The sequence below is a fragment of the Daphnia pulex genome, chromosome 8 (assembly GCF_021134715.1).
Source record: "Daphnia pulex isolate KAP4 chromosome 8, ASM2113471v1".
Classification (NCBI taxonomy): Eukaryota; Metazoa; Arthropoda; class Branchiopoda; order Diplostraca; family Daphniidae; genus Daphnia; species Daphnia pulex.
The window spans coordinates 6,952,040-6,974,697 of record NC_060024.1 but is presented as its reverse complement, the minus strand read 5'-3'; the positions used below and the strand labels follow the sequence as shown (position 1 = coordinate 6,974,697).

Genomic DNA, 22,658 nt, shown 5'->3' with positions numbered 1-22,658 from the left:
TTTACAAAGTTCATTTATTAGAATTAAGAAAAAAAAGCCGAAATATTTTTTAAAAATAATGAAGGAGGCAAAGGTGTTCGGATTTTTATGGAAGATACTGTACGTTGGCGGTTTCTTCGGGCAGCCTCAGAAATACCTATACAAGATCCTAAGAAAAAAGACAGCTCTTAGATGAGCCATGCACGAAGAATCTGACAAAGGCTCTGAGATTCTTATTCAATGCAAGCTAAGTAAGGGAAGCAATCGTTAGCCTTATGACACACTGCCGAGAGGCTACTACGCTCTACGAGGCTATTACGTCGGTTGCATCTGCACACAGCTCTGGCTCTACAATATCCATGCAAGGTTGATATGGACTGTTTTGGTAAGATTAGCGTGTATTTCAAAAAGATAGATCTCAAGCACCAGTAATAGATTTAAAGGCGATTATGGTCGGGTAATGGCGACTGAATTGATGTCAACGGTCATACCACATAGAACTCAACCGGTCTCCTCATAACATTGCATTTAAGATCATACTTCACAGGATCATTTCTGTAGTATATCTTGACTTGTTTCCCACCAGAAACTTGTCTCCTTTCAACCCACGATGACGAGTTAAGACGCTGGTTTCTGAGCGTGAAACAGGCTGTGAGTGTAGCTGTCTCGACAGCATCAAACACAGTCATTGAGGACCGTTTCCGTTAAATCCATGTGAAATAGCGGAAGGAAACTAGCGTGTTCAGAGTGGTTGAGATGATAAAACAAATTTAAATTCTTGAAAATCTAAAGAGATAAATCTTAATAATAATTCCAGGTATTCGTGTCCTTAAATCATCTGCTTGTATGGCAAAATAAATTGTGAAAGTGAGGTTGGTCAATTTGAGGATGTGTCATGACTTTATGATCGTATTGCATTCTTTTAGTTATTGTTATTTAATCATGATTAATTATCGTTCAGAGCTTTTGTCGTCAGGTGGCGTGGCAAAGCCATATTCTGAAAAAAAAGGACCTAGTGTGATAACGAGAGTAAAATTTGCAACGCCTTCAGCGTAAATTGTATCTCCCTTAATACAGTATGAGCATAATAAAACAAATGAAAATGAACTTTATAAGCATCAAGTGGTCGCGTCTGGAAAAATGAACAACTCAATATTTTATAGCATTTCTTGAATGTTTTGAGTGATATGAGTATTCTTCGTACACCACCGGAAATGTGTTGAACCTCAGTGGTTATTTTGGGCAGTAATCCTTGTAACATTATCGCTTCTCGGCCTTTTGGCTAAGATCAAAGTGTAGTATCTGTTCTTATCAGCTTAATATCTGATACGGGTTCAAATGGACCCCAGAATATTAAACTGATTTTTGGCATACGGTGGGAATACAGTGCTTGCACTGCTCCCGCCACGGGTTGACCCGGTATTGCAGTACCTCCGGGATCGGCTCACCCTCTATGAGGGAGAACATATTGAATAAAACAGAAATTGTCTTAGCACCGTATAATAAAAGACCATGTATAATTGCAAAACTGTCATGTAGACATGTTTGTAATTTTTTCTAATTGTATTTTTTTCGTAATATCAAGAAAAGCATAAAAAAATACGTACTTGATTGTGTTAACTAATTAGTACTGTTCATCTTTCGATGTGATGTTTTTTTTTTAAATATGAAGATGCGTGTATTTTCATATGAAAAGTCGATTTTCTTATTTTCTTATTTGCCAATTGGACGACCAAATGAAAAAAAACAAGCAATTTGTTTCTTGAAAAGTATTTGCAAAGATCAAGACCATGAAATAAATACTGAGCTTTATTTACTATATTTTGCTCGAGTTCGTAATTCAAGTCGATGAAAGAAAGTGGGTGGTATTCTCTAAACGTCAGTCAAATACTTGAACACTCTTTGTCAATATTGTTCTGCTGTATACAAAGTATTAAACAAAGTGAAAAAGCATCCACAATCATACTTACCTGGCTCAGAGGCAACCATGATCACCAAGGTGGTTCCTCCAGGGCGAGGCCTTTCCATTGCACTAAGGATGGGCTGACCCTTGCGATTAATCCAAATGTGATTAACTCGGGAGTACAATTTTTGGTAGTGGGGGACTGCGTTCGCGCCGTTTCCTGAACACACTATAAATGTAAGAAAAATTCTTGTCATCTGCCGGAAGTTGAACTAAATCTGGTCCCGTTAGTAAACGGTAGGGTTGACCGCTTGGGAATACGCGAAGCATCAGATTTTCTTTCTGGGAAGAAACAACAAAGTAATGAAATTCATGTTTAGCTACTTTAATATAAATCATCATGGCCAATGGATTGGCCGTGATCGTCTAGTGGTTAGGACCCTACGTTGTGGTACCTACTAGATATGAATCCGTAGTAACCCAGGTTCGAATCCTGGTCACGGCACTGAAAACTGATTTTTCACGTCAACACGCAGATTAACTATAAATTTTGTTTGGTTGGAAAGTAATGCTCGCTCACTTCAATAGTTCATAATGTGAAAAACAATTTGGAATGAAAACCTGAAATTCCCCCTCCCTTTTTTTGTGTGTGCAGGAAGTTGTTGAAATGTATGGAAGAAAAATACACATTTACAGAATTTCAAGTATTTGACCCGATATTAAGACAAAAATTATTTCATGTATGTAATGAACTGTCCCCTGTTGGTATTAGTCCAATGGGAGATGGAAATTAAAATTTGCCTAGGGTAATCTAAATGAATATTTCTGAACGAAATTGTTGGTCCAACACGTCCAAGCAGAACGAATTCAGCAAATGCTTAAGTAGACTTGCTTTTCTGATTATAATTTAGCTTTGCGCAGTGGCAATATCATAACCAATGAGGGTCTCCCGAGGTGTGATTATTGCTAGTTGAAAACTTTAACCAATACCCCGCCACGATGAAGTGAAATAATCTTTGTCGTCGGCAATTTTTGATAGCTCCATCAGGAGCATTTCAGCGTACAAGAAAAAAAAATTACAGTCAGTTAGAAAAATTGGAGTGTTGCATAGTGTGTTTATAACATTAAACGGTGAAAGTGAAATCGTATAAGTGATTTTTGTTTCCATTTAGTTGGTATTGCACGTCAGACAAGGCTGATTAATTCGTTCGCTGAAGGCCATTAATATCAGTCAGTTGGAACATTGTGAACACGGGGAAAATATTTGAAAAGGTGATTCCAAATGACAAGGTGAAAAGATTCCACCATGTTTAAAGGGGAAGTTCAATAAATTGTTAACCGCTGTAGGGTGAATGTCGGGGTAAACATCTGATCCCACCACCTACGTGTTGGGCTTGTACCATAAAGATCGTTCATTTTTTTCAAAAATAACACTGCGCACAACTGTTTCGTTCAAAAACATGTTAACGAGCTTTATACATGATATTTACTTTAAAATAACTGTACCCATTGATAAAGAATTGCACAAGGATTTTGATATGTAAACGCATGTTTCGAAAAAAAACCTTACAAGCGCACTTCAAAATTTTGAAATGAATATAAATACAAGGCATACCACTGTTATTTACTCTGGTTTCTAATCAATACCCGGATAAATCTTTCGCCTTTTACTAAAGATTTCCGTGGTTAGGAGCATTGATGAGTCTATATGACTTATTTTTTTAACGCCCGGTCTTCTGATTGGGCACTTTGAATAAATGAAAAATTAAAAACGTCTGTATGCGGAAACAAAGATATTCTACTACTACATACTGACAACATTTGTAAAATGACAAACTGATAGTTTTTCGGTGGTTTTGGTAAGATTAGTGTGTATTTCAAAAAGATAAATCTCAAGCACAAGTAATAGATTAGAGGCGAATATGGTCGGGTAATTGCGTCTAGTTTAATGTCAACGGCCATACCACATAGAACTCACCCGGTCTCGTCAGCTCCCGGAAGTTAAGCTATGTCGGGTCCCGTTAGTACTTGGATGGGTGACCGCTTGGGAATACGGGATGCTGTTGGCATGGAATTATTTTATTTTTGTGAATCCAATTGAATTGAAGTGCTTCCCAAGATGGGTGATACTACATGGACTACAATGTATTATTTTGGCATTAGTTGAAAATGGAAGGAACGTATTTTTTACTGGATATTGCCTACTAGACGTCCTCCAACCTCTTTGTTGCTGAAAGATATTTGAAACGCCGTGCGCGAAGCGCACGGCACAGCCGAGAGGCTTGTACGTTGGTGGTTTCTTCGGGCAGCTCTATCTAATCTCTCTGACTCTGAGATCCTTATGCAACGCAAGCTAAGTAAGGGAAGCAATCGTTAGCCTTATGACACTTGGATTGTTGGCTCATTGATCGGACATCCCCGGAACGAGAAAATTAAAAATGACAGTTAGCCAAAAATAGTGGCGTTTGGAAATATTATCAAATTTTATATTCGGTTGTCCATTGACAAATGTACTTATATGTCCTCGTTTGTTTGGCTAAGGTTGGTGTGTATTTCGAACAGAAAGTAAGCAAGCATTAGAACTAGATTTAGAGGCGAATATGGTCGGGTAATGGCGACTGAATTGATGTCAACGGCCATACCACATAGAACTCACCCGGTCTCGTCAGCTCCCGGAAGTTAAGCTATGTCGGGTCCCGTTAGTACTTGGATGGGTGACCGCTTGGGAATACGGGATGCTGTTGGCATGGTGTAATTTTATTTTTGCTCCCCAAGTTAGATGAGACATGGAATATAATGTATTCTTTAGGTATTAGTTGAAAAGGGTATTGCTGGGACTTTGATTAATGATACCATATATTGTAGAACGCATGTTTGTTTGATCTCGGTAGTTTTAACGACAAAAAAAAAGATAGAGGTTTGGCTATTTTGTTGAGGCTGTTGCATGACGCCCACTCACTGGCACGATCCCACTACTGCCGAACACGGGAACTTTTGGCTGCTAGGTTTCCCTCCTGACCCACTACGCTCCTCCTTAGCTAACCTGCACCTACTAGATTCCTCTAGCAGATCCATGCTGATGTCAAGCTTAGTGCGGGCACCTGATCAACATGCGGTATCACGAAACAGGGCTCCTAAACTCAAGCCATCCACTCTACCAAGCCTCCCCGAAGCAGGATTATAGGTGCACGCCAAACACCCAGCTGATAAATGGGCTCTCAATCGATAATACATTACTGTAATAAATTGATTTGATGAGCACGCGGATTCTTTATTGTGTCCAAAATTGGTCTCGTCACTTGTTCTATAACTATTAAAGAGCTTCTCGGTGTTTCAATAAATGAACAAAATGCAAGACCTGACAATGTATGTACTGTGTGCGTCAAGTATTGCAAATCTCAATTTAATATTCCGAAATATCGATCTATGCACTGTAATTTACGCCAAAGCTCATTGATCGTACAAACCTTATTTAGAGTTCTGCAAAATAACATTGCATTTAAGATCATACTTCACAGGATCATTTCTGTAGTATATCTTGACTTGTTTCCCACCAGAAACTTGTCTCCTTTCAACCCACGATGACGAGTTAAGACGCTGGTTTCTGAGCGTGAAACAGGCTGTGAGTGTAGCTGTCTCGACAGCATCAAACACAGTCATTGAGGACCGTTTCCGTTAAATCCATGTGAAATAGCGGAAGGAAACTAGCGTGTTCAGAGTGGTTGAGATGATAAAACAAATTTAAATTCTTGAAAATCTAAAGAGATAAATCTTAATAATAATTCCAGGTATTCGTGTCCTTAAATCATCTGCTTGTATGGCAAAATAAATTGTGAAAGTGAGGTTGGTCAATTTGAGGATGTGTCATGACTTTATGATCGTATTGCATTCTTTTAGTTATTGTTATTTAATCATGATTAATTATCGTTCAGAGCTTTTGTCGTCAGGTGGCGTGGCAAAGCCATATTCTGAAAAAAAAGGACCTAGTGTGATAACGAGAGTAAAATTTGCAACGCCTTCAGCGTAAATTGTATCTCCCTTAATACAGTATGAGCATAATAAAACAAATGAAAATGAACTTTATAAGCATCAAGTGGTCGCGTCTGGAAAAATGAACAACTCAATATTTTATAGCATTTCTTGAATGTTTTGAGTGATATGAGTATTCTTCGTACACCACCGGAAATGTGTTGAACCTCAGTGGTTATTTTGGGCAGTAATCCTTGTAACATTATCGCTTCTCGGCCTTTTGGCTAAGATCAAGTCAAGCAAATGCGGGGGTTGACTCTCACCCTCATCCCAACCTTGAGCCGATCCAGACGTCTGACCGTCTGGATTTGTTCTCCCTTTCTGGAATGGCAGGGGCAGCTGTGGACTTCTTCGAGTTCCAAGCTTGTGATGGAACTATTTACTTACCTTGGCCTGTGCCCGATACGATTAAGTGCTCTCTCTGTAAAATCGGAAAATACTCGTCAAGATCACGAGTCCAAGATTCGGTCAGGCACATGTTCGCTAAACATGACGCGAGAGTTGCTCCCATGTACACATGCAATTCGTGCGATCACGAGACCAGCGATGTTGTCATTGCTAGAAGGCATGAGAAAGGTTGTGGTGCACTTGATGAGAGCATCACTGTGGAAGGAACCACAATTATGGGTAATGAAGTCACGCTCATGTATCCAGGTGGCCCATGCCGATGCCCCTTATGCAAGTGGCACACAAAGGGTGAGGGAACAGTCGCTTTCCAGTCCATTGAACATCATCTGTTTAGAGTACATGGTCTCACTACAGTCCGCAGATGGCAATGTAGGAAATGCGAGGCAAATGGAGATGGATACTTCATTAAAACGCATTACAAAACACATCTAACAGAGACGCCAAAACCGTATTCTCCAACTGTTCCCCTCCTCCCCCTCCCTCCTAACATTTCCAACAGAGAGTTTTTCAGAATTATCAATCTTGAACTGTCAACCACCTCTTGTCACACCGCCACTGTTGCTTCGAGACGCAATACTCCGAACAACACAGAAGGAGAGGGGACCTCACCCGTCCCCTCCTCTTCCTCTCCAGCTTCTCCAGTTTCATCTTCTTCTTTTTCTTCTGCATCAAACACCTCCAAAGACTTGTCCACTCAACGCTCGAGTCCTTCTACTCCAAACATAATCTCAGAAAACAGTGAATCTCTTGACTCATCAATTTCCTCTTTCAATTCTCCGTCTTCATCAAAATCTTCCAACAACAATGATTCCTCTTATGAATCTCCAGCCTCATCTCCCAGCCAGCTTGGTAGATTGGTAGCTCCCGGAGACGCGGTGTGTCCACTAGAGGCGTTTAGGAGTGTTTGGGGCGCTAGGATAGAGGCTTGCAACACGGTACAGTGCCTCGACTCCACCCTCACTAAGTGCAGTGCTGAGTGGCTAAAACTTTCTGCCACACCGGAAGACTCGACCCCTTCTCAGAAACGACCGCCCCCTCCAAAGAAGCCACCAGACGCCCACCGAAAGCGAAGCCAAAACCGCCAGCAACAAAGAATCAGAAGATCCAAACAAACCCAAAACGACCAAAAGAGCAAAATTCAACGTCTATTTTCTTTGTATCCCCGCAGGGCTGTCAGGAAAATTCTCGAAGAAGAATCAACTGGATACTCTGGAACAAAAGAAACAGCGACTGCATTTTTGAAAGAAACCTACTGTCAGCCAGCTCCTTCTCAGGAGCAAGTGGAGTCAGCCCGTGCTCAATTCGACCACTGCGATTGGAAGCAGACGACCGATGACGACATCAGGCTACTCTCAGCTCCCCCCAGTCTTAGCGAAATCAAGCTTAAACTCGGTAAAGCTGCTAACACTGCTCCAGGAAGGGATGGCCTTGAATATCGCCACCTCCGGTCTCTTGACGGTAATGGCGAGCTCCTAGCAACCATTTACCGGGCGGTGTGGTCTCTGGGTATCCCAGCCTGCTGGAAAACATCTCGAACCGTCCCTATCTTCAAGAAAGGAGATCCCTCTGATTATGGAAACTTCAGGCCAATATCCTTACTACCAACCATGTACAAGATATTTTCGGGTATAATATCGTCCAGGATAATGGCCACCGCCACGAGACTAGGATGGATTTCTCCAGAACAAAAGGGATTCCTTCCAGGAGTCAGGGGTATCCAAGAGCACACCCACATACTCCACACGGTGATCGAGCAGGCGAAACAGTCAAAAAGGAAGCTGGTGATTGCTTGGCTCGATCTCACCAACGCATTCGGATCAATACCTCATCCGATACTGAACAGCCTGTTCGAAAGCCTCCCGATACCAGACGAACTTCGCCGCATTCTGACCGATATCTACTCAAACAACATCATGGACTTTGCCGTCGGACAAGACTCAGTTCAAATCCATCCAACAGCCGGAGTCCGACAAGGAGATCCATTAAGCAGCGTCGTCTTCAATCTGGCGGCAGAACCGATCATCAGGACAGTAAAATCAAACAACAACGGGTTCGCAGTCTACCAGTCAAGAGTGTCCACTTCGTCCTATGCAGACGACATTGCCATCGCAGGATCTTCAGTCAGCGAAATCCAGGGAACTCTCAATGCCACCGAGAACACGGCAACCTCACTCGGCTTGAGATTTAATCCTAACAAATGCACGTCACTCACACTCATTAATGGCAAATCTTCTGTAGATAACCCACTGAAACTCGGAGACTCCCAAATAAGGGCCCTAGCCGAGGACGAACAGGAAAACTATCTAGGGACTCCACTAGGCTCACGACTAACCTTCCGACCCACCACGTCACTTCTCGGAAATTTGATAAAGATTGGCGACTCCGGTTTGGCTCCCTGGCAAAAGCTGGAAGTGTACAGAAGTGTACTACTCCCATCACTTTCCCACCACCTTGCATCGGGAAGAGTCGAGAAAAGATCCCTCTACGACCTGGACGTCGCCTGCAGAGATTTCCTTCGCAAGGTAGCCTGTGTCCCTATGTCCGCTAACACTGCTTTTTTCTACTCAGATCGCCGCGTGGGAGGACTTGGAGCTCTCCCCCTCACAGACGAGGCTGACATTTGGACCCTGGCAAGAGCACTGCAACTCCTAGATAGCAAAGACAAGAACGTCAGTGAAGTGGCAATGGCACAACTAGAAGAAACCATCAAATTGGGATACGGCAGGAACGAGGTCCCCTTTCCACTTCCTATTAACGAGTACTTGGCAGGTTCCATGGAAAAGGGACTTGGAGCAATCAGACATGGAGGAGCATCGATGAACCTTTGGACCCGCGCAAGGAAGGCCTCGGGCTGTTTGAAGAGGATAAGGATTGATGTATCCGGCGAAGAGTACAGCAAAGTTATCGCCGATGACATCTCCACAATCTCCATCAAGGCAGTCAGAGGACTCCGGACCGCGATGAGGCAAAGGTGGACAAGCAGACTCCTGTCAGCTCAACAAGGAAAGACGGCAACCGGATTAGCTCTTGACATGGCCAAGGAGAACGCAGGTCTCTTATCATGCCGAACGCCACTGTCCTTCCAGGAATGGCACTTTCTCCACAAGGCGAGACTAGGGATACTGCCAGTCCGAGGTGGCCCAGGATCAAAGTCGACAGTCAAAACCTGTCGACTAGGTTGTACGAAGCTGGAAACCACAGACCATGTTGTCTGTGGGTGCCAGGTAAACTCCGCTCTTTCTATTAATCGTCATAATTCTATCTTAGGACTGATGGCGGAAGAAACGGAGAAACTTGGCCACACCGTCTCCGTCAACCTCGCCGTGGACAACTCCGGACTCAGACCAGACCTGGTGGTCACTTCCACCAACCCTCCCATCATCATCGACGTCACGGTTCCCCTCAGCAGCGCGGATGGACTCGAGAAGGCACAGGCAAGGAAAATTGAAAAGTACAAACATCTTGGTGTGGTACTCCCTCTCGTGGTTGGTTCACTAGGGTCCTGGCTCCCAAGCAACGATGAGATATGTCTTGCCCTGGGATTCTCGGGTAGAAAATGGCAGAGCCTCAAGAAGAAGATGAAACTACTGGCCATCCAAGGAACAACTCAAATCATAGCCAAACATCTGGCATACCAGACCGAAGCAAGCGATCCCGAACCCGAAGAAGAAGAAGCAGAAGAGGGCGCAAGTCCTCCCTCTTCCTCAAACTAAGGGTTTTTTAACGTAGCGTTGACACGTCGTCTCGCGAACTTTTTCCCTTCAAAATCAACTAAAATAAATCATTGTATATATGTTTATTCCCAGTCCTTTGGAAAATACAATGCATAAAATCTGTTCTTATCAGCTTAATATCTGATACGGGTTCAAATGGACCCCAGAATATTAAACTGATTTTTGGCATACGGTGGGAATACAGTGCTTGCACTGCTCCCGCCACGGGTTGACCCGGTATTGCAGTACCTCCGGGATCGGCTCACCCTCTATGAGGGAGAACATATTGAATAAAACAGAAATTGTCTTAGCACCGTATAATAAAAGACCATGTATAATTGCAAAACTGTCATGTAGACATGTTTGTAATTTTTTCTAATTGTATTTTTTTCGTAATATCAAGAAAAGCATAAAAAAATACGTACTTGATTGTGTTAACTAATTAGTACTGTTCATCTTTCGATGTGATGTTTTTTTTTTAAATATGAAGATGCGTGTATTTTCATATGAAAAGTCGATTTTCTTATTTTCTTATTTGCCAATTGGACGACCAAATGAAAAAAAACAAGCAATTTGTTTCTTGAAAAGTATTTGCAAAGATCAAGACCATGAAATAAATACTGAGCTTTATTTACTATATTTTGCTCGAGTTCGTAATTCAAGTCGATGAAAGAAAGTGGGTGGTATTCTCTAAACGTCAGTCAAATACTTGAACACTCTTTGTCAATATTGTTCTGCTGTATACAAAGTATTAAACAAAGTGAAAAAGCATCCACAATCATACTTACCTGGCTCAGAGGCAACCATGATCACCAAGGTGGTTCCTCCAGGGCGAGGCCTTTCCATTGCACTAAGGATGGGCTGACCCTTGCGATTAATCCAAATGTGATTAACTCGGGAGTACAATTTTTGGTAGTGGGGGACTGCGTTCGCGCCGTTCCCTGAACACACTATAAATGTAAGAAAAATTCTTGTCATCTGCCGGAAGTTGAACTAAATCTGGTCCCGTTAGTAAACGGTAGGGTTGACCGCTTGGGAATACGCGAAGCATCAGATTTTCTTTCTGGGAAGAAACAACAAAGTAATGAAATTCATGTTTAGCTACTTTAATATAAATCATCATGGCCAATGGATTGGCCGTGATCGTCTAGTGGTTAGGACCCTACGTTGTGGTACCTACTAGATATGAATCCGTAGTAACCCAGGTTCGAATCCTGGTCACGGCACTGAAAACTGATTTTTCACGTCAACACGCAGATTAACTATAAATTTTGTTTGGTTGGAAAGTAATGCTCGCTCACTTCAATAGTTCATAATGTGAAAAACAATTTGGAATGAAAACCTGAAATTCCCCCTCCCTTTTTTTGTGTGTGCAGGAAGTTGTTGAAATGTATGGAAGAAAAATACACATTTACAGAATTTCAAGTATTTGACCCGATATTAAGACAAAAATTATTTCATGTATGTAATGAACTGTCCCCTGTTGGTATTAGTCCAATGGGAGATGGAAATTAAAATTTGCCTAGGGTAATCTAAATGAATATTTCTGAACGAAATTGTTGGTCCAACACGTCCAAGCAGAACGAATTCAGCAAATGCTTAAGTAGACTTGCTTTTCTGATTATAATTTAGCTTTGCGCAGTGGCAATATCATAACCAATGAGGGTCTCCCGAGGTGTGATTATTGCTAGTTGAAAACTTTAACCAATACCCCGCCACGATGAAGTGAAATAATCTTTGTCGTCGGCAATTTTTGATAGCTCCATCAGGAGCATTTCAGCGTACAAGAAAAAAAAATTACAGTCAGTTAGAAAAATTGGAGTGTTGCATAGTGTGTTTATAACATTAAACGGTGAAAGTGAAATCGTATAAGTGATTTTTGTTTCCATTTAGTTGGTATTGCACGTCAGACAAGGCTGATTAATTCGTTCGCTGAAGGCCATTAATATCAGTCAGTTGGAACATTGTGAACACGGGGAAAATATTTGAAAAGGTGATTCCAAATGACAAGGTGAAAAGATTCCACCATGTTTAAAGGGGAAGTTCAATAAATTGTTAACCGCTGTAGGGTGAATGTCGGGGTAAACATCTGATCCCACCACCTACGTGTTGGGCTTGTACCATAAAGATCGTTCATTTTTTTCAAAAATAACACTGCGCACAACTGTTTCGTTCAAAAACATGTTAACGAGCTTTATACATGATATTTACTTTAAAATAACTGTACCCATTGATAAAGAATTGCACAAGGATTTTGATATGTAAACGCATGTTTCGAAAAAAAACCTTACAAGCGCACTTCAAAATTTTGAAATGAATATAAATACAAGGCATACCACTGTTATTTACTCTGGTTTCTAATCAATACCCGGATAAATCTTTCGCCTTTTACTAAAGATTTCCGTGGTTAGGAGCATTGATGAGTCTATATGACTTATTTTTTTAACGCCCGGTCTTCTGATTGGGCACTTTGAATAAATGAAAAATTAAAAACGTCTGTATGCGGAAACAAAGATATTCTACTACTACATACTGACAACATTTGTAAAATGACAAACTGATAGTTTTTCGGTGGTTTTGGTAAGATTAGTGTGTATTTCAAAAAGATAAATCTCAAGCACAAGTAATAGATTAGAGGCGAATATGGTCGGGTAATTGCGTCTAGTTTAATGTCAACGGCCATACCACATAGAACTCACCCGGTCTCGTCAGCTCCCGGAAGTTAAGCTATGTCGGGTCCCGTTAGTACTTGGATGGGTGACCGCTTGGGAATACGGGATGCTGTTGGCATGGAATTATTTTATTTTTGTGAATCCAATTGAATTGAAGTGCTTCCCAAGATGGGTGATACTACATGGACTACAATGTATTATTTTGGCATTAGTTGAAAATGGAAGGAACGTATTTTTTACTGGATATTGCCTACTAGACGTCCTCCAACCTCTTTGTTGCTGAAAGATATTTGAAACGCCGTGCGCGAAGCGCACGGCACAGCCGAGAGGCTTGTACGTTGGTGGTTTCTTCGGGCAGCTCTATCTAATCTCTCTGACTCTGAGATCCTTATGCAACGCAAGCTAAGTAAGGGAAGCAATCGTTAGCCTTATGACACTTGGATTGTTGGCTCATTGATCGGACATCCCCGGAACGAGAAAATTAAAAATGACAGTTAGCCAAAAATAGTGGCGTTTGGAAATATTATCAAATTTTATATTCGGTTGTCCATTGACAAATGTACTTATATGTCCTCGTTTGTTTGGCTAAGGTTGGTGTGTATTTCGAACAGAAAGTAAGCAAGCATTAGAACTAGATTTAGAGGCGAATATGGTCGGGTAATGGCGACTGAATTGATGTCAACGGCCATACCACATAGAACTCACCCGGTCTCGTCAGCTCCCGGAAGTTAAGCTATGTCGGGTCCCGTTAGTACTTGGATGGGTGACCACTTGGGAATACGGGATGCTGTTGGCATGGTGTAATTTTATTTTTGCTCCCCAAGTTAGATGAGACATGGAATATAATGTATTCTTTAGGTATTAGTTGAAAAGGGTATTGCTGGGACTTTGATTAATGATACCATATATTGTAGAACGCATGTTTGTTTGATCTCGGTAGTTTTAACGACAAAAAAAAAGATAGAGGTTTGGCTATTTTGTTGAGGCTGTTGCATGACGCCCACTCACTGGCACGATCCCACTACTGCCGAACACGGGAACTTTTGGCTGCTAGGTTTCCCTCCTGACCCACTACGCTCCTCCTTAGCTAACCTGCACCTACTAGATTCCTCTAGCAGATCCATGCTGATGTCAAGCTTAGTGCGGGCACCTGATCAACATGCGGTATCACGAAACAGGGCTCCTAAACTCAAGCCATCCACTCTACCAAGCCTCCCCGAAGCAGGATTATAGGTGCACGCCAAACACCCAGCTGATAAATGGGCTCTCAATCGATAATACATTACTGTAATAAATTGATTTGATGAGCACGCGGATTCTTTATTGTGTCCAAAATTGGTCTCGTCACTTGTTCTATAACTATTAAAGAGCTTCTCGGTGTTTCAATAAATGAACAAAATGCAAGACCTGACAATGTATGTACTGTGTGCGTCAAGTATTGCAAATCTCAATTTAATATTCCGAAATATCGATCTATGCACTGTAATTTACGCCAAAGCTCATTGATCGTACAAACCTTATTTAGAGTTCTGCAAAATAACATTGCATTTAAGATCATACTTCACAGGATCATTTCTGTAGTATATCTTGACTTGTTTCCCACCAGAAACTTGTCTCCTTTCAACCCACGATGACGAGTTAAGACGCTGGTTTCTGAGCGTGAAACAGGCTGTGAGTGTAGCTGTCTCGACAGCATCAAACACAGTCATTGAGGACCGTTTCCGTTAAATCCATGTGAAATAGCGGAAGGAAACTAGCGTGTTCAGAGTGGTTGAGATGATAAAACAAATTTAAATTCTTGAAAATCTAAAGAGATAAATCTTAATAATAATTCCAGGTATTCGTGTCCTTAAATCATCTGCTTGTATGGCAAAATAAATTGTGAAAGTGAGGTTGGTCAATTTGAGGATGTGTCATGACTTTATGATCGTATTGCATTCTTTTAGTTATTGTTATTTAATCATGATTAATTATCGTTCAGAGCTTTTGTCGTCAGGTGGCGTGGCAAAGCCATATTCTGAAAAAAAAGGACCTAGTGTGATAACGAGAGTAAAATTTGCAACGCCTTCAGCGTAAATTGTATCTCCCTTAATACAGTATGAGCATAATAAAACAAATGAAAATGAACTTTATAAGCATCAAGTGGTCGCGTCTGGAAAAATGAACAACTCAATATTTTATAGCATTTCTTGAATGTTTTGAGTGATATGAGTATTCTTCGTACACCACCGGAAATGTGTTGAACCTCAGTGGTTATTTTGGGCAGTAATCCTTGTAACATTATCGCTTCTCGGCCTTTTGGCTAAGATCAAGTCAAGCAAATGCGGGGGTTGACTCTCACCCTCATCCCAACCTTGAGCCGATCCAGACGTCTGACCGTCTGGATTTGTTCTCCCTTTCTGGAATGGCAGGGGCAGCTGTGGACTTCTTCGAGTTCCAAGCTTGTGATGGAACTATTTACTTACCTTGGCCTGTGCCCGATACGATTAAGTGCTCTCTCTGTAAAATCGGAAAATACTCGTCAAGATCACGAGTCCAAGATTCGGTCAGGCACATGTTCGCTAAACATGACGCGAGAGTTGCTCCCATGTACACATGCAATTCGTGCGATCACGAGACCAGCGATGTTGTCATTGCTAGAAGGCATGAGAAAGGTTGTGGTGCACTTGATGAGAGCATCACTGTGGAAGGAACCACAATTATGGGTAATGAAGTCACGCTCATGTATCCAGGTGGCCCATGCCGATGCCCCTTATGCAAGTGGCACACAAAGGGTGAGGGAACAGTCGCTTTCCAGTCCATTGAACATCATCTGTTTAGAGTACATGGTCTCACTACAGTCCGCAGATGGCAATGTAGGAAATGCGAGGCAAATGGAGATGGATACTTCATTAAAACGCATTACAAAACACATCTAACAGAGACGCCAAAACCGTATTCTCCAACTGTTCCCCTCCTCCCCCTCCCTCCTAACATTTCCAACAGAGAGTTTTTCAGAATTATCAATCTTGAACTGTCAACCACCTCTTGTCACACCGCCACTGTTGCTTCGAGACGCAATACTCCGAACAACACAGAAGGAGAGGGGACCTCACCCGTCCCCTCCTCTTCCTCTCCAGCTTCTCCAGTTTCATCTTCTTCTTTTTCTTCTGCATCAAACACCTCCAAAGACTTGTCCACTCAACGCTCGAGTCCTTCTACTCCAAACATAATCTCAGAAAACAGTGAATCTCTTGACTCATCAATTTCCTCTTTCAATTCTCCGTCTTCATCAAAATCTTCCAACAACAATGATTCCTCTTATGAATCTCCAGCCTCATCTCCCAGCCAGCTTGGTAGATTGGTAGCTCCCGGAGACGCGGTGTGTCCACTAGAGGCGTTTAGGAGTGTTTGGGGCGCTAGGATAGAGGCTTGCAACACGGTACAGTGCCTCGACTCCACCCTCACTAAGTGCAGTGCTGAGTGGCTAAAACTTTCTGCCACACCGGAAGACTCGACCCCTTCTCAGAAACGACCGCCCCCTCCAAAGAAGCCACCAGACGCCCACCGAAAGCGAAGCCAAAACCGCCAGCAACAAAGAATCAGAAGATCCAAACAAACCCAAAACGACCAAAAGAGCAAAATTCAACGTCTATTTTCTTTGTATCCCCGCAGGGCTGTCAGGAAAATTCTCGAAGAAGAATCAACTGGATACTCTGGAACAAAAGAAACAGCGACTGCATTTTTGAAAGAAACCTACTGTCAGCCAGCTCCTTCTCAGGAGCAAGTGGAGTCAGCCCGTGCTCAATTCGACCACTGCGATTGGAAGCAGACGACCGATGACGACATCAGGCTACTCTCAGCTCCCCCCAGTCTTAGCGAAATCAAGCTTAAACTCGGTAAAGCTGCTAACACTGCTCCAGGAAGGGATGGCCTTGAATATCGCCACCTCCGGTCTCTTGACGGTAATGGCGAGCTCCTAGCAACCATTTACCGGGCGGTGTGGTCTCTGGGTATCCCAGCCTGCTGGAAAACATCTCGAACCGTCCCTATCTTCAAGAAAGGAGATCCCTCTGATTATGGAAACTTCAGGCCAATATCCTTACTACCAACCATGTACAAGATATTTTCGGGTATAATATCGTCCAGGATAATGGCCACCGCCACGAGACTAGGATGGATTTCTCCAGAACAAAAGGGATTCCTTCCAGGAGTCAGGGGTATCCAAGAGCACACCCACATACTCCACACGGTGATCGAGCAGGCGAAACAGTCAAAAAGGAAGCTGGTGATTGCTTGGCTCGATCTCACCAACGCATTCGGATCAATACCTCATCCGATACTGAACAGCCTGTTCGAAAGCCTCCCGATACCTGACGAACTTCGCCGCATTCTGACCGATATCTACTCAAACAACATCATGGACTTTGCCGTCGGACAAGACTCAGTTCAAATCCATCCAACAGCCGGAGTCCGACAAGGAGATCCATTAAGCAGCGTCGTCTTCAATCTGGCGGCAGAACCGATCATCAGGACAGTAAAATCAAACAACAACGGGTTCGCAGTCTACCAGTCAAGAGTGTCCACTTCGTCCTATGCAGACGACATTGCCATCGCAGGATCTTCAGTCAGCGAAATCCAGGGAACTCTCAATGCCACCGAGAACACGGCAACCTCACTCGGCTTGAGATTTAATCCTAACAAATGCACGTCACTCACACTCATTAATGGCAAATCTTCTGTAGATAACCCACTGAAACTCGGAGACTCCCAAATAAGGGCCCTAGCCGAGGACGAACAGGAAAACTATCTAGGGACTCCACTAGGCTCACGACTAACCTTCCGACCCACCACGTCACTTCTCGGAAATTTGATAAAGATTGGCGACTCCGGTTTGGCTCCCTGGCAAAAGCTGGAAGTGTACAGAAGTGTACTACTCCCATCACTTTCCCACCACCTTGCATCGGGAAGAGTCGAGAAAAGATCCCTCTACGACCTGGACGTCGCCTGCAGAGATTTCCTTCGCAAGGTAGCCTGTGTCCCTATGTCCGCTAACACTGCTTTTTTCTACTCAGATCGCCGCGTGGGAGGACTTGGAGCTCTCCCCCTCACAGACGAGGCTGACATTTGGACCCTGGCAAGAGCACTGCAACTCCTAGATAGCAAAGACAAGAACGTCAGTGAAGTGGCAATGGCACAACTAGAAGAAACCATCAAATTGGGATACGGCAGGAACGAGGTCCCCTTTCCACTTCCTATTAACGAGTACTTGGCAGGTTCCATGGAAAAGGGACTTGGAGCAATCAGACATGGAGGAGCATCGATGAACCTTTGGACCCGCGCAAGGAAGGCCTCGGGCTGTTTGAAGAGGATAAGGATTGATGTATCCGGCGAAGAGTACAGCAAAGTTATCGCCGATGACATCTCCACAATCTCCATCAAGGCAGTCAGAGGACTCCGGACCGCGATGAGGCAAAGGTGGACAAGCAGACTCCTGTCAGCTCAACAAGGAAAGACGGCAACCGGATTAGCTCTTGACATGGCCAAGGAGAACGCAGGTCTCTTATCATGCCGAACGCCACTGTCCTTCCAGGAATGGCACTTTCTCCACAAGGCGAGACTAGGGATACTGCCAGTCCGAGGTGGCCCAGGATCAAAGTCGACAGTCAAAACCTGTCGACTAGGTTGTACGAAGCTGGAAACCACAGACCATGTTGTCTGTGGGTGCCAGGTAAACTCCGCTCTTTCTATTAATCGTCATAATTCTATCTTAGGACTGATGGCGGAAGAAACGGAGAAACTTGGCCACACCGTCTCCGTCAACCTCGCCGTGGACAACTCCGGACTCAGACCAGACCTGGTGGTCACTTCCACCAACCCTCCCATCATCATCGACGTCACGGTTCCCCTCAGCAGCGCGGATGGACTCGAGAAGGCACAGGCAAGGAAAATTGAAAAGTACAAACATCTTGGTGTGGTACTCCCTCTCGTGGTTGGTTCACTAGGGTCCTGGCTCCCAAGCAACGATGAGATATGTCTTGCCCTGGGATTCTCGGGTAGAAAATGGCAGAGCCTCAAGAAGAAGATGAAACTACTGGCCATCCAAGGAACAACTCAAATCATAGCCAAACATCTGGCATACCAGACCGAAGCAAGCGATCCCGAACCCGAAGAAGAAGAAGCAGAAGAGGGCGCAAGTCCTCCCTCTTCCTCAAACTAAGGGTTTTTTAACGTAGCGTTGACACGTCGTCTCGCGAACTTTTTCCCTTCAAAATCAACTAAAATAAATCATTGTATATATGTTTATTCCCAGTCCTTTGGAAAATACAATGCATAAAATCTGTTCTTATCAGCTTAATATCTGATACGGGTTCAAATGGACCCCAGAATATTAAACTGATTTTTGGCATACGGTGGGAATACAGTGCTTGCACTGCTCCCGCCACGGGTTGACCCGGTATTGCAGTACCTCCGGGATCGGCTCACCCTCTATGAGGGAGAACATATTGAATAAAACAGAAATTGTCTTAGCACCGTATAATAAAAGACCATGTATAATTGCAAAACTGTCATGTAGACATGTTTGTAATTTTTTCTAATTGTATTTTTTTCGTAATATCAAGAAAAGCATAAAAAAATACGTACTTGATTGTGTTAACTAATTAGTACTGTTCATCTTTCGATGTGATGTTTTTTTTTTAAATATGAAGATGCGTGTATTTTCATATGAAAAGTCGATTTTCTTATTTTCTTATTTGCCAATTGGACGACCAAATGAAAAAAAACAAGCAATTTGTTTCTTGAAAAGTATTTGCAAAGATCAAGACCATGAAATAAATACTGAGCTTTATTTACTATATTTTGCTCGAGTTCGTAATTCAAGTCGATGAAAGAAAGTGGGTGGTATTCTCTAAACGTCAGTCAAATACTTGAACACTCTTTGTCAATATTGTTCTGCTGTATACAAAGTATTAAACAAAGTGAAAAAGCATCCACAATCATACTTACCTGGCTCAGAGGCAACCATGATCACCAAGGTGGTTCCTCCAGGGCGAGGCCTTTCCATTGCACTAAGGATGGGCTGACCCTTGCGATTAATCCAAATGTGATTAACTCGGGAGTACAATTTTTGGTAGTGGGGGACTGCGTTCGCGCCGTTCCCTGAACACACTATAAATGTAAGAAAAATTCTTGTCATCTGCCGGAAGTTGAACTAAATCTGGTCCCGTTAGTAAACGGTAGGGTTGACCGCTTGGGAATACGCGAAGCATCAGATTTTCTTTCTGGGAAGAAACAACAAAGTAATGAAATTCATGTTTAGCTACTTTAATATAAATCATCATGGCCAATGGATTGGCCGTGATCGTCTAGTGGTTAGGACCCTACGTTGTGGTACCTACTAGATATGAATCCGTAGTAACCCAGGTTCGAATCCTGGTCACGGCACTGAAAACTGATTTTTCACGTCAACACGCAGATTAACTATAAATTTTGTTTGGTTGGAAAGTAATGCTCGCTCACTTCAATAGTTCATAATGTGAAAAACAATTTGGAATGAAAACCTGAAATTCCCCCTCCCTTTTTTTGTGTGTGCAGGAAGTTGTTGAAATGTATGGAAGAAAAATACACATTTACAGAATTTCAAGTATTTGACCCGATATTAAGACAAAAATTATTTCATGTATGTAATGAACTGTCCCCTGTTGGTATTAGTCCAATGGGAGATGGAAATTAAAATTTGCCTAGGGTAATCTAAATGAATATTTCTGAACGAAATTGTTGGTCCAACACGTCCAAGCAGAACGAATTCAGCAAATGCTTAAGTAGACTTGCTTTTCTGATTATAATTTAGCTTTGCGCAGTGGCAATATCATAACCAATGAGGGTCTCCCGAGGTGTGATTATTGCTAGTTGAAAACTTTAACCAATACCCCGCCACGATGAAGTGAAATAATCTTTGTCGTCGGCAATTTTTGATAGCTCCATCAGGAGCATTTCAGCGTACAAGAAAAAAAAATTACAGTCAGTTAGAAAAATTGGAGTGTTGCATAGTGTGTTTATAACATTAAACGGTGAAAGTGAAATCGTATAAGTGATTTTTGTTTCCATTTAGTTGGTATTGCACGTCAGACAAGGCTGATTAATTCGTTCGCTGAAGGCCATTAATATCAGTCAGTTGGAACATTGTGAACACGGGGAAAATATTTGAAAAGGTGATTCCAAATGACAAGGTGAAAAGATTCCACCATGTTTAAAGGGGAAGTTCAATAAATTGTTAACCGCTGTAGGGTGAATGTCGGGGTAAACATCTGATCCCACCACCTACGTGTTGGGCTTGTACCATAAAGATCGTTCATTTTTTTCAAAAATAACACTGCGCACAACTGTTTCGTTCAAAAACATGTTAACGAGCTTTATACATGATATTTACTTTAAAATAACTGTACCCATTGATAAAGAATTGCACAAGGATTTTGATATGTAAACGCATGTTTCGAAAAAAAACCTTACAAGCGCACTTCAAAATTTTGAAATGAATATAAATACAAGGCATACCACTGTTATTTACTCTGGTTTCTAATCAATACCCGGATAAATCTTTCGCCTTTTACTAAAGATTTCCGTGGTTAGGAGCATTGATGAGTCTATATGACTTATTTTTTTAACGCCCGGTCTTCTGATTGGGCACTTTGAATAAATGAAAAATTAAAAACGTCTGTATGCGGAAACAAAGATATTCTACTACTACATACTGACAACATTTGTAAAATGACAAACTGATAGTTTTTCGGTGGTTTTGGTAAGATTAGTGTGTATTTCAAAAAGATAAATCTCAAGCACAAGTAATAGATTAGAGGCGAATATGGTCGGGTAATTGCGTCTAGTTTAATGTCAACGGCCATACCACATAGAACTCACCCGGTCTCGTCAGCTCCCGGAAGTTAAGCTATGTCGGGTCCCGTTAGTACTTGGATGGGTGACCGCTTGGGAATACGGGATGCTGTTGGCATGGAATTATTTTATTTTTGTGAATCCAATTGAATTGAAGTGCTTCCCAAGATGGGTGATACTACATGGACTACAATGTATTATTTTGGCATTAGTTGAAAATGGAAGGAACGTATTTTTTACTGGATATTGCCTACTAGACGTCCTCCAACCTCTTTGTTGCTGAAAGATATTTGAAACGCCGTGCGCGAAGCGCACGGCACAGCCGAGAGGCTTGTACGTTGGTGGTTTCTTCGGGCAGCTCTATCTAATCTCTCTGACTCTGAGATCCTTATGCAACGCAAGCTAAGTAAGGGAAGCAATCGTTAGCCTTATGACACTTGGATTGTTGGCTCATTGATCGGACATCCCCGGAACGAGAAAATTAAAAATGACAGTTAGCCAAAAATAGTGGCGTTTGGAAATATTATCAAATTTTATATTCGGTTGTCCATTGACAAATGTACTTATATGTCCTCGTTTGTTTGGCTAAGGTTGGTGTGTATTTCGAACAGAAAGTAAGCAAGCATTAGAACTAGATTTAGAGGCGAATATGGTCGGGTAATGGCGACTGAATTGATGTCAACGGCCATACCACATAGAACTCACCCGGTCTCGTCAGCTCCCGGAAGTTAAGCTATGTCGGGTCCCGTTAGTACTTGGATGGGTGACCGCTTGGGAATACGGGATGCTGTTGGCATGGTGTAATTTTATTTTTGCTCCCCAAGTTAGATGAGACATGGAATATAATGTATTCTTTAGGTATTAGTTGAAAAGGGTATTGCTGGGACTTTGATTAATGATACCATATATTGTAGAACGCATGTTTGTTTGATCTCGGTAGTTTTAACGACAAAAAAAAAGATAGAGGTTTGGCTATTTTGTTGAGGCTGTTGCATGACGCCCACTCACTGGCACGATCCCACTACTGCCGAACACGGGAACTTTTGGCTGCTAGGTTTCCCTCCTGACCCACTACGCTCCTCC

At 42.4% G+C, this 22,658-nt stretch overlaps 2 protein-coding genes and 24 non-coding genes across 26 annotated transcripts; all 26 read left to right on the top strand.

Annotated features, from left to right (window-relative positions):
• Positions 1 to 509: 509 nt before the first annotated feature.
• Positions 510 to 731, top strand: LOC124201268. Its single transcript, XR_006877585.1, has one exon. It is a non-coding gene; the product is annotated as a small nucleolar RNA U3 (small nucleolar RNA).
• A 510-nt stretch (positions 732 to 1,241) lies between these two features.
• Positions 1,242 to 1,432, top strand: LOC124201251. The gene has a single exon (XR_006877574.1). It is a non-coding gene; the product is annotated as a U2 spliceosomal RNA (small nuclear RNA).
• Positions 1,433 to 1,941: 509 nt separating this feature from the next.
• Positions 1,942 to 2,105, top strand: LOC124201249. Its single transcript, XR_006877572.1, has one exon. It is a non-coding gene; the product is annotated as a U1 spliceosomal RNA (small nuclear RNA).
• A 192-nt stretch (positions 2,106 to 2,297) lies between these two features.
• Trnah-gug lies at positions 2,298 to 2,387 on the top strand. Its single transcript is given in 2 exon segments — positions 2,298 to 2,334; positions 2,353 to 2,387. It is a non-coding gene; the product is annotated as a tRNA-His (tRNA).
• A 404-nt stretch (positions 2,388 to 2,791) lies between these two features.
• LOC124201273 lies at positions 2,792 to 2,933 on the top strand. The gene has a single exon (XR_006877590.1). It is a non-coding gene; the product is annotated as a U4 spliceosomal RNA (small nuclear RNA).
• A 573-nt stretch (positions 2,934 to 3,506) lies between these two features.
• On the top strand, positions 3,507 to 3,629 carry LOC124201279. The gene has a single exon (XR_006877596.1). It is a non-coding gene; the product is annotated as a U5 spliceosomal RNA (small nuclear RNA).
• A 203-nt stretch (positions 3,630 to 3,832) lies between these two features.
• On the top strand, positions 3,833 to 3,951 carry LOC124201235. The gene has a single exon (XR_006877564.1). It is a non-coding gene; the product is annotated as a 5S ribosomal RNA (ribosomal RNA).
• Positions 3,952 to 4,510: 559 nt separating this feature from the next.
• Positions 4,511 to 4,629, top strand: LOC124201234. Its single transcript, XR_006877563.1, has one exon. It is a non-coding gene; the product is annotated as a 5S ribosomal RNA (ribosomal RNA).
• A 754-nt stretch (positions 4,630 to 5,383) lies between these two features.
• Positions 5,384 to 5,605, top strand: LOC124201267. The gene has a single exon (XR_006877584.1). It is a non-coding gene; the product is annotated as a small nucleolar RNA U3 (small nucleolar RNA).
• Positions 5,606 to 6,237: 632 nt separating this feature from the next.
• LOC124200599 lies at positions 6,238 to 10,072 on the top strand. The gene is made up of 2 exons (XM_046596870.1): positions 6,238 to 9,496; positions 9,587 to 10,072. The coding sequence occupies exons 1-2, from the start codon at positions 6,238 to 6,240 to the stop codon at positions 10,030 to 10,032; spliced, it is 3,705 nt and encodes a 1,234-aa protein (XP_046452826.1). The 3' UTR covers positions 10,033 to 10,072.
• A 45-nt stretch (positions 10,073 to 10,117) lies between these two features.
• LOC124201256 lies at positions 10,118 to 10,303 on the top strand. The gene has a single exon (XR_006877579.1). It is a non-coding gene; the product is annotated as a U2 spliceosomal RNA (small nuclear RNA).
• Positions 10,304 to 10,812: 509 nt separating this feature from the next.
• Positions 10,813 to 10,976, top strand: LOC124201248. Its single transcript, XR_006877571.1, has one exon. It is a non-coding gene; the product is annotated as a U1 spliceosomal RNA (small nuclear RNA).
• Positions 10,977 to 11,168: 192 nt separating this feature from the next.
• Trnah-gug lies at positions 11,169 to 11,258 on the top strand. Its single transcript is given in 2 exon segments — positions 11,169 to 11,205; positions 11,224 to 11,258. It is a non-coding gene; the product is annotated as a tRNA-His (tRNA).
• A 404-nt stretch (positions 11,259 to 11,662) lies between these two features.
• LOC124201272 lies at positions 11,663 to 11,804 on the top strand. The gene has a single exon (XR_006877589.1). It is a non-coding gene; the product is annotated as a U4 spliceosomal RNA (small nuclear RNA).
• A 573-nt stretch (positions 11,805 to 12,377) lies between these two features.
• On the top strand, positions 12,378 to 12,500 carry LOC124201278. The gene has a single exon (XR_006877595.1). It is a non-coding gene; the product is annotated as a U5 spliceosomal RNA (small nuclear RNA).
• Positions 12,501 to 12,703: 203 nt separating this feature from the next.
• On the top strand, positions 12,704 to 12,822 carry LOC124201233. The gene has a single exon (XR_006877562.1). It is a non-coding gene; the product is annotated as a 5S ribosomal RNA (ribosomal RNA).
• A 559-nt stretch (positions 12,823 to 13,381) lies between these two features.
• LOC124201241 lies at positions 13,382 to 13,500 on the top strand. The gene has a single exon (XR_006877566.1). It is a non-coding gene; the product is annotated as a 5S ribosomal RNA (ribosomal RNA).
• A 754-nt stretch (positions 13,501 to 14,254) lies between these two features.
• LOC124201265 lies at positions 14,255 to 14,476 on the top strand. The gene has a single exon (XR_006877583.1). It is a non-coding gene; the product is annotated as a small nucleolar RNA U3 (small nucleolar RNA).
• Positions 14,477 to 17,067: 2,591 nt separating this feature from the next.
• On the top strand, positions 17,068 to 18,943 carry LOC124200701. The gene is made up of 2 exons (XM_046597002.1): positions 17,068 to 18,367; positions 18,458 to 18,943. Exons 1-2 carry the CDS (start codon positions 17,104 to 17,106, stop codon positions 18,901 to 18,903), a joined length of 1,710 nt encoding a protein of 569 aa, XP_046452958.1. The 5' UTR covers positions 17,068 to 17,103; the 3' UTR covers positions 18,904 to 18,943.
• A 45-nt stretch (positions 18,944 to 18,988) lies between these two features.
• On the top strand, positions 18,989 to 19,174 carry LOC124201255. The gene has a single exon (XR_006877578.1). It is a non-coding gene; the product is annotated as a U2 spliceosomal RNA (small nuclear RNA).
• A 509-nt stretch (positions 19,175 to 19,683) lies between these two features.
• LOC124201247 lies at positions 19,684 to 19,847 on the top strand. The gene has a single exon (XR_006877570.1). It is a non-coding gene; the product is annotated as a U1 spliceosomal RNA (small nuclear RNA).
• Positions 19,848 to 20,039: 192 nt separating this feature from the next.
• On the top strand, positions 20,040 to 20,129 carry Trnah-gug. The gene is given in 2 exon segments: positions 20,040 to 20,076; positions 20,095 to 20,129. It is a non-coding gene; the product is annotated as a tRNA-His (tRNA).
• Positions 20,130 to 20,533: 404 nt separating this feature from the next.
• LOC124201271 lies at positions 20,534 to 20,675 on the top strand. The gene has a single exon (XR_006877588.1). It is a non-coding gene; the product is annotated as a U4 spliceosomal RNA (small nuclear RNA).
• A 573-nt stretch (positions 20,676 to 21,248) lies between these two features.
• Positions 21,249 to 21,371, top strand: LOC124201277. Its single transcript, XR_006877594.1, has one exon. It is a non-coding gene; the product is annotated as a U5 spliceosomal RNA (small nuclear RNA).
• Positions 21,372 to 21,574: 203 nt separating this feature from the next.
• LOC124201232 lies at positions 21,575 to 21,693 on the top strand. Its single transcript, XR_006877561.1, has one exon. It is a non-coding gene; the product is annotated as a 5S ribosomal RNA (ribosomal RNA).
• A 559-nt stretch (positions 21,694 to 22,252) lies between these two features.
• Positions 22,253 to 22,371, top strand: LOC124201231. Its single transcript, XR_006877560.1, has one exon. It is a non-coding gene; the product is annotated as a 5S ribosomal RNA (ribosomal RNA).
• Positions 22,372 to 22,658: the final 287 nt, after the last annotated feature.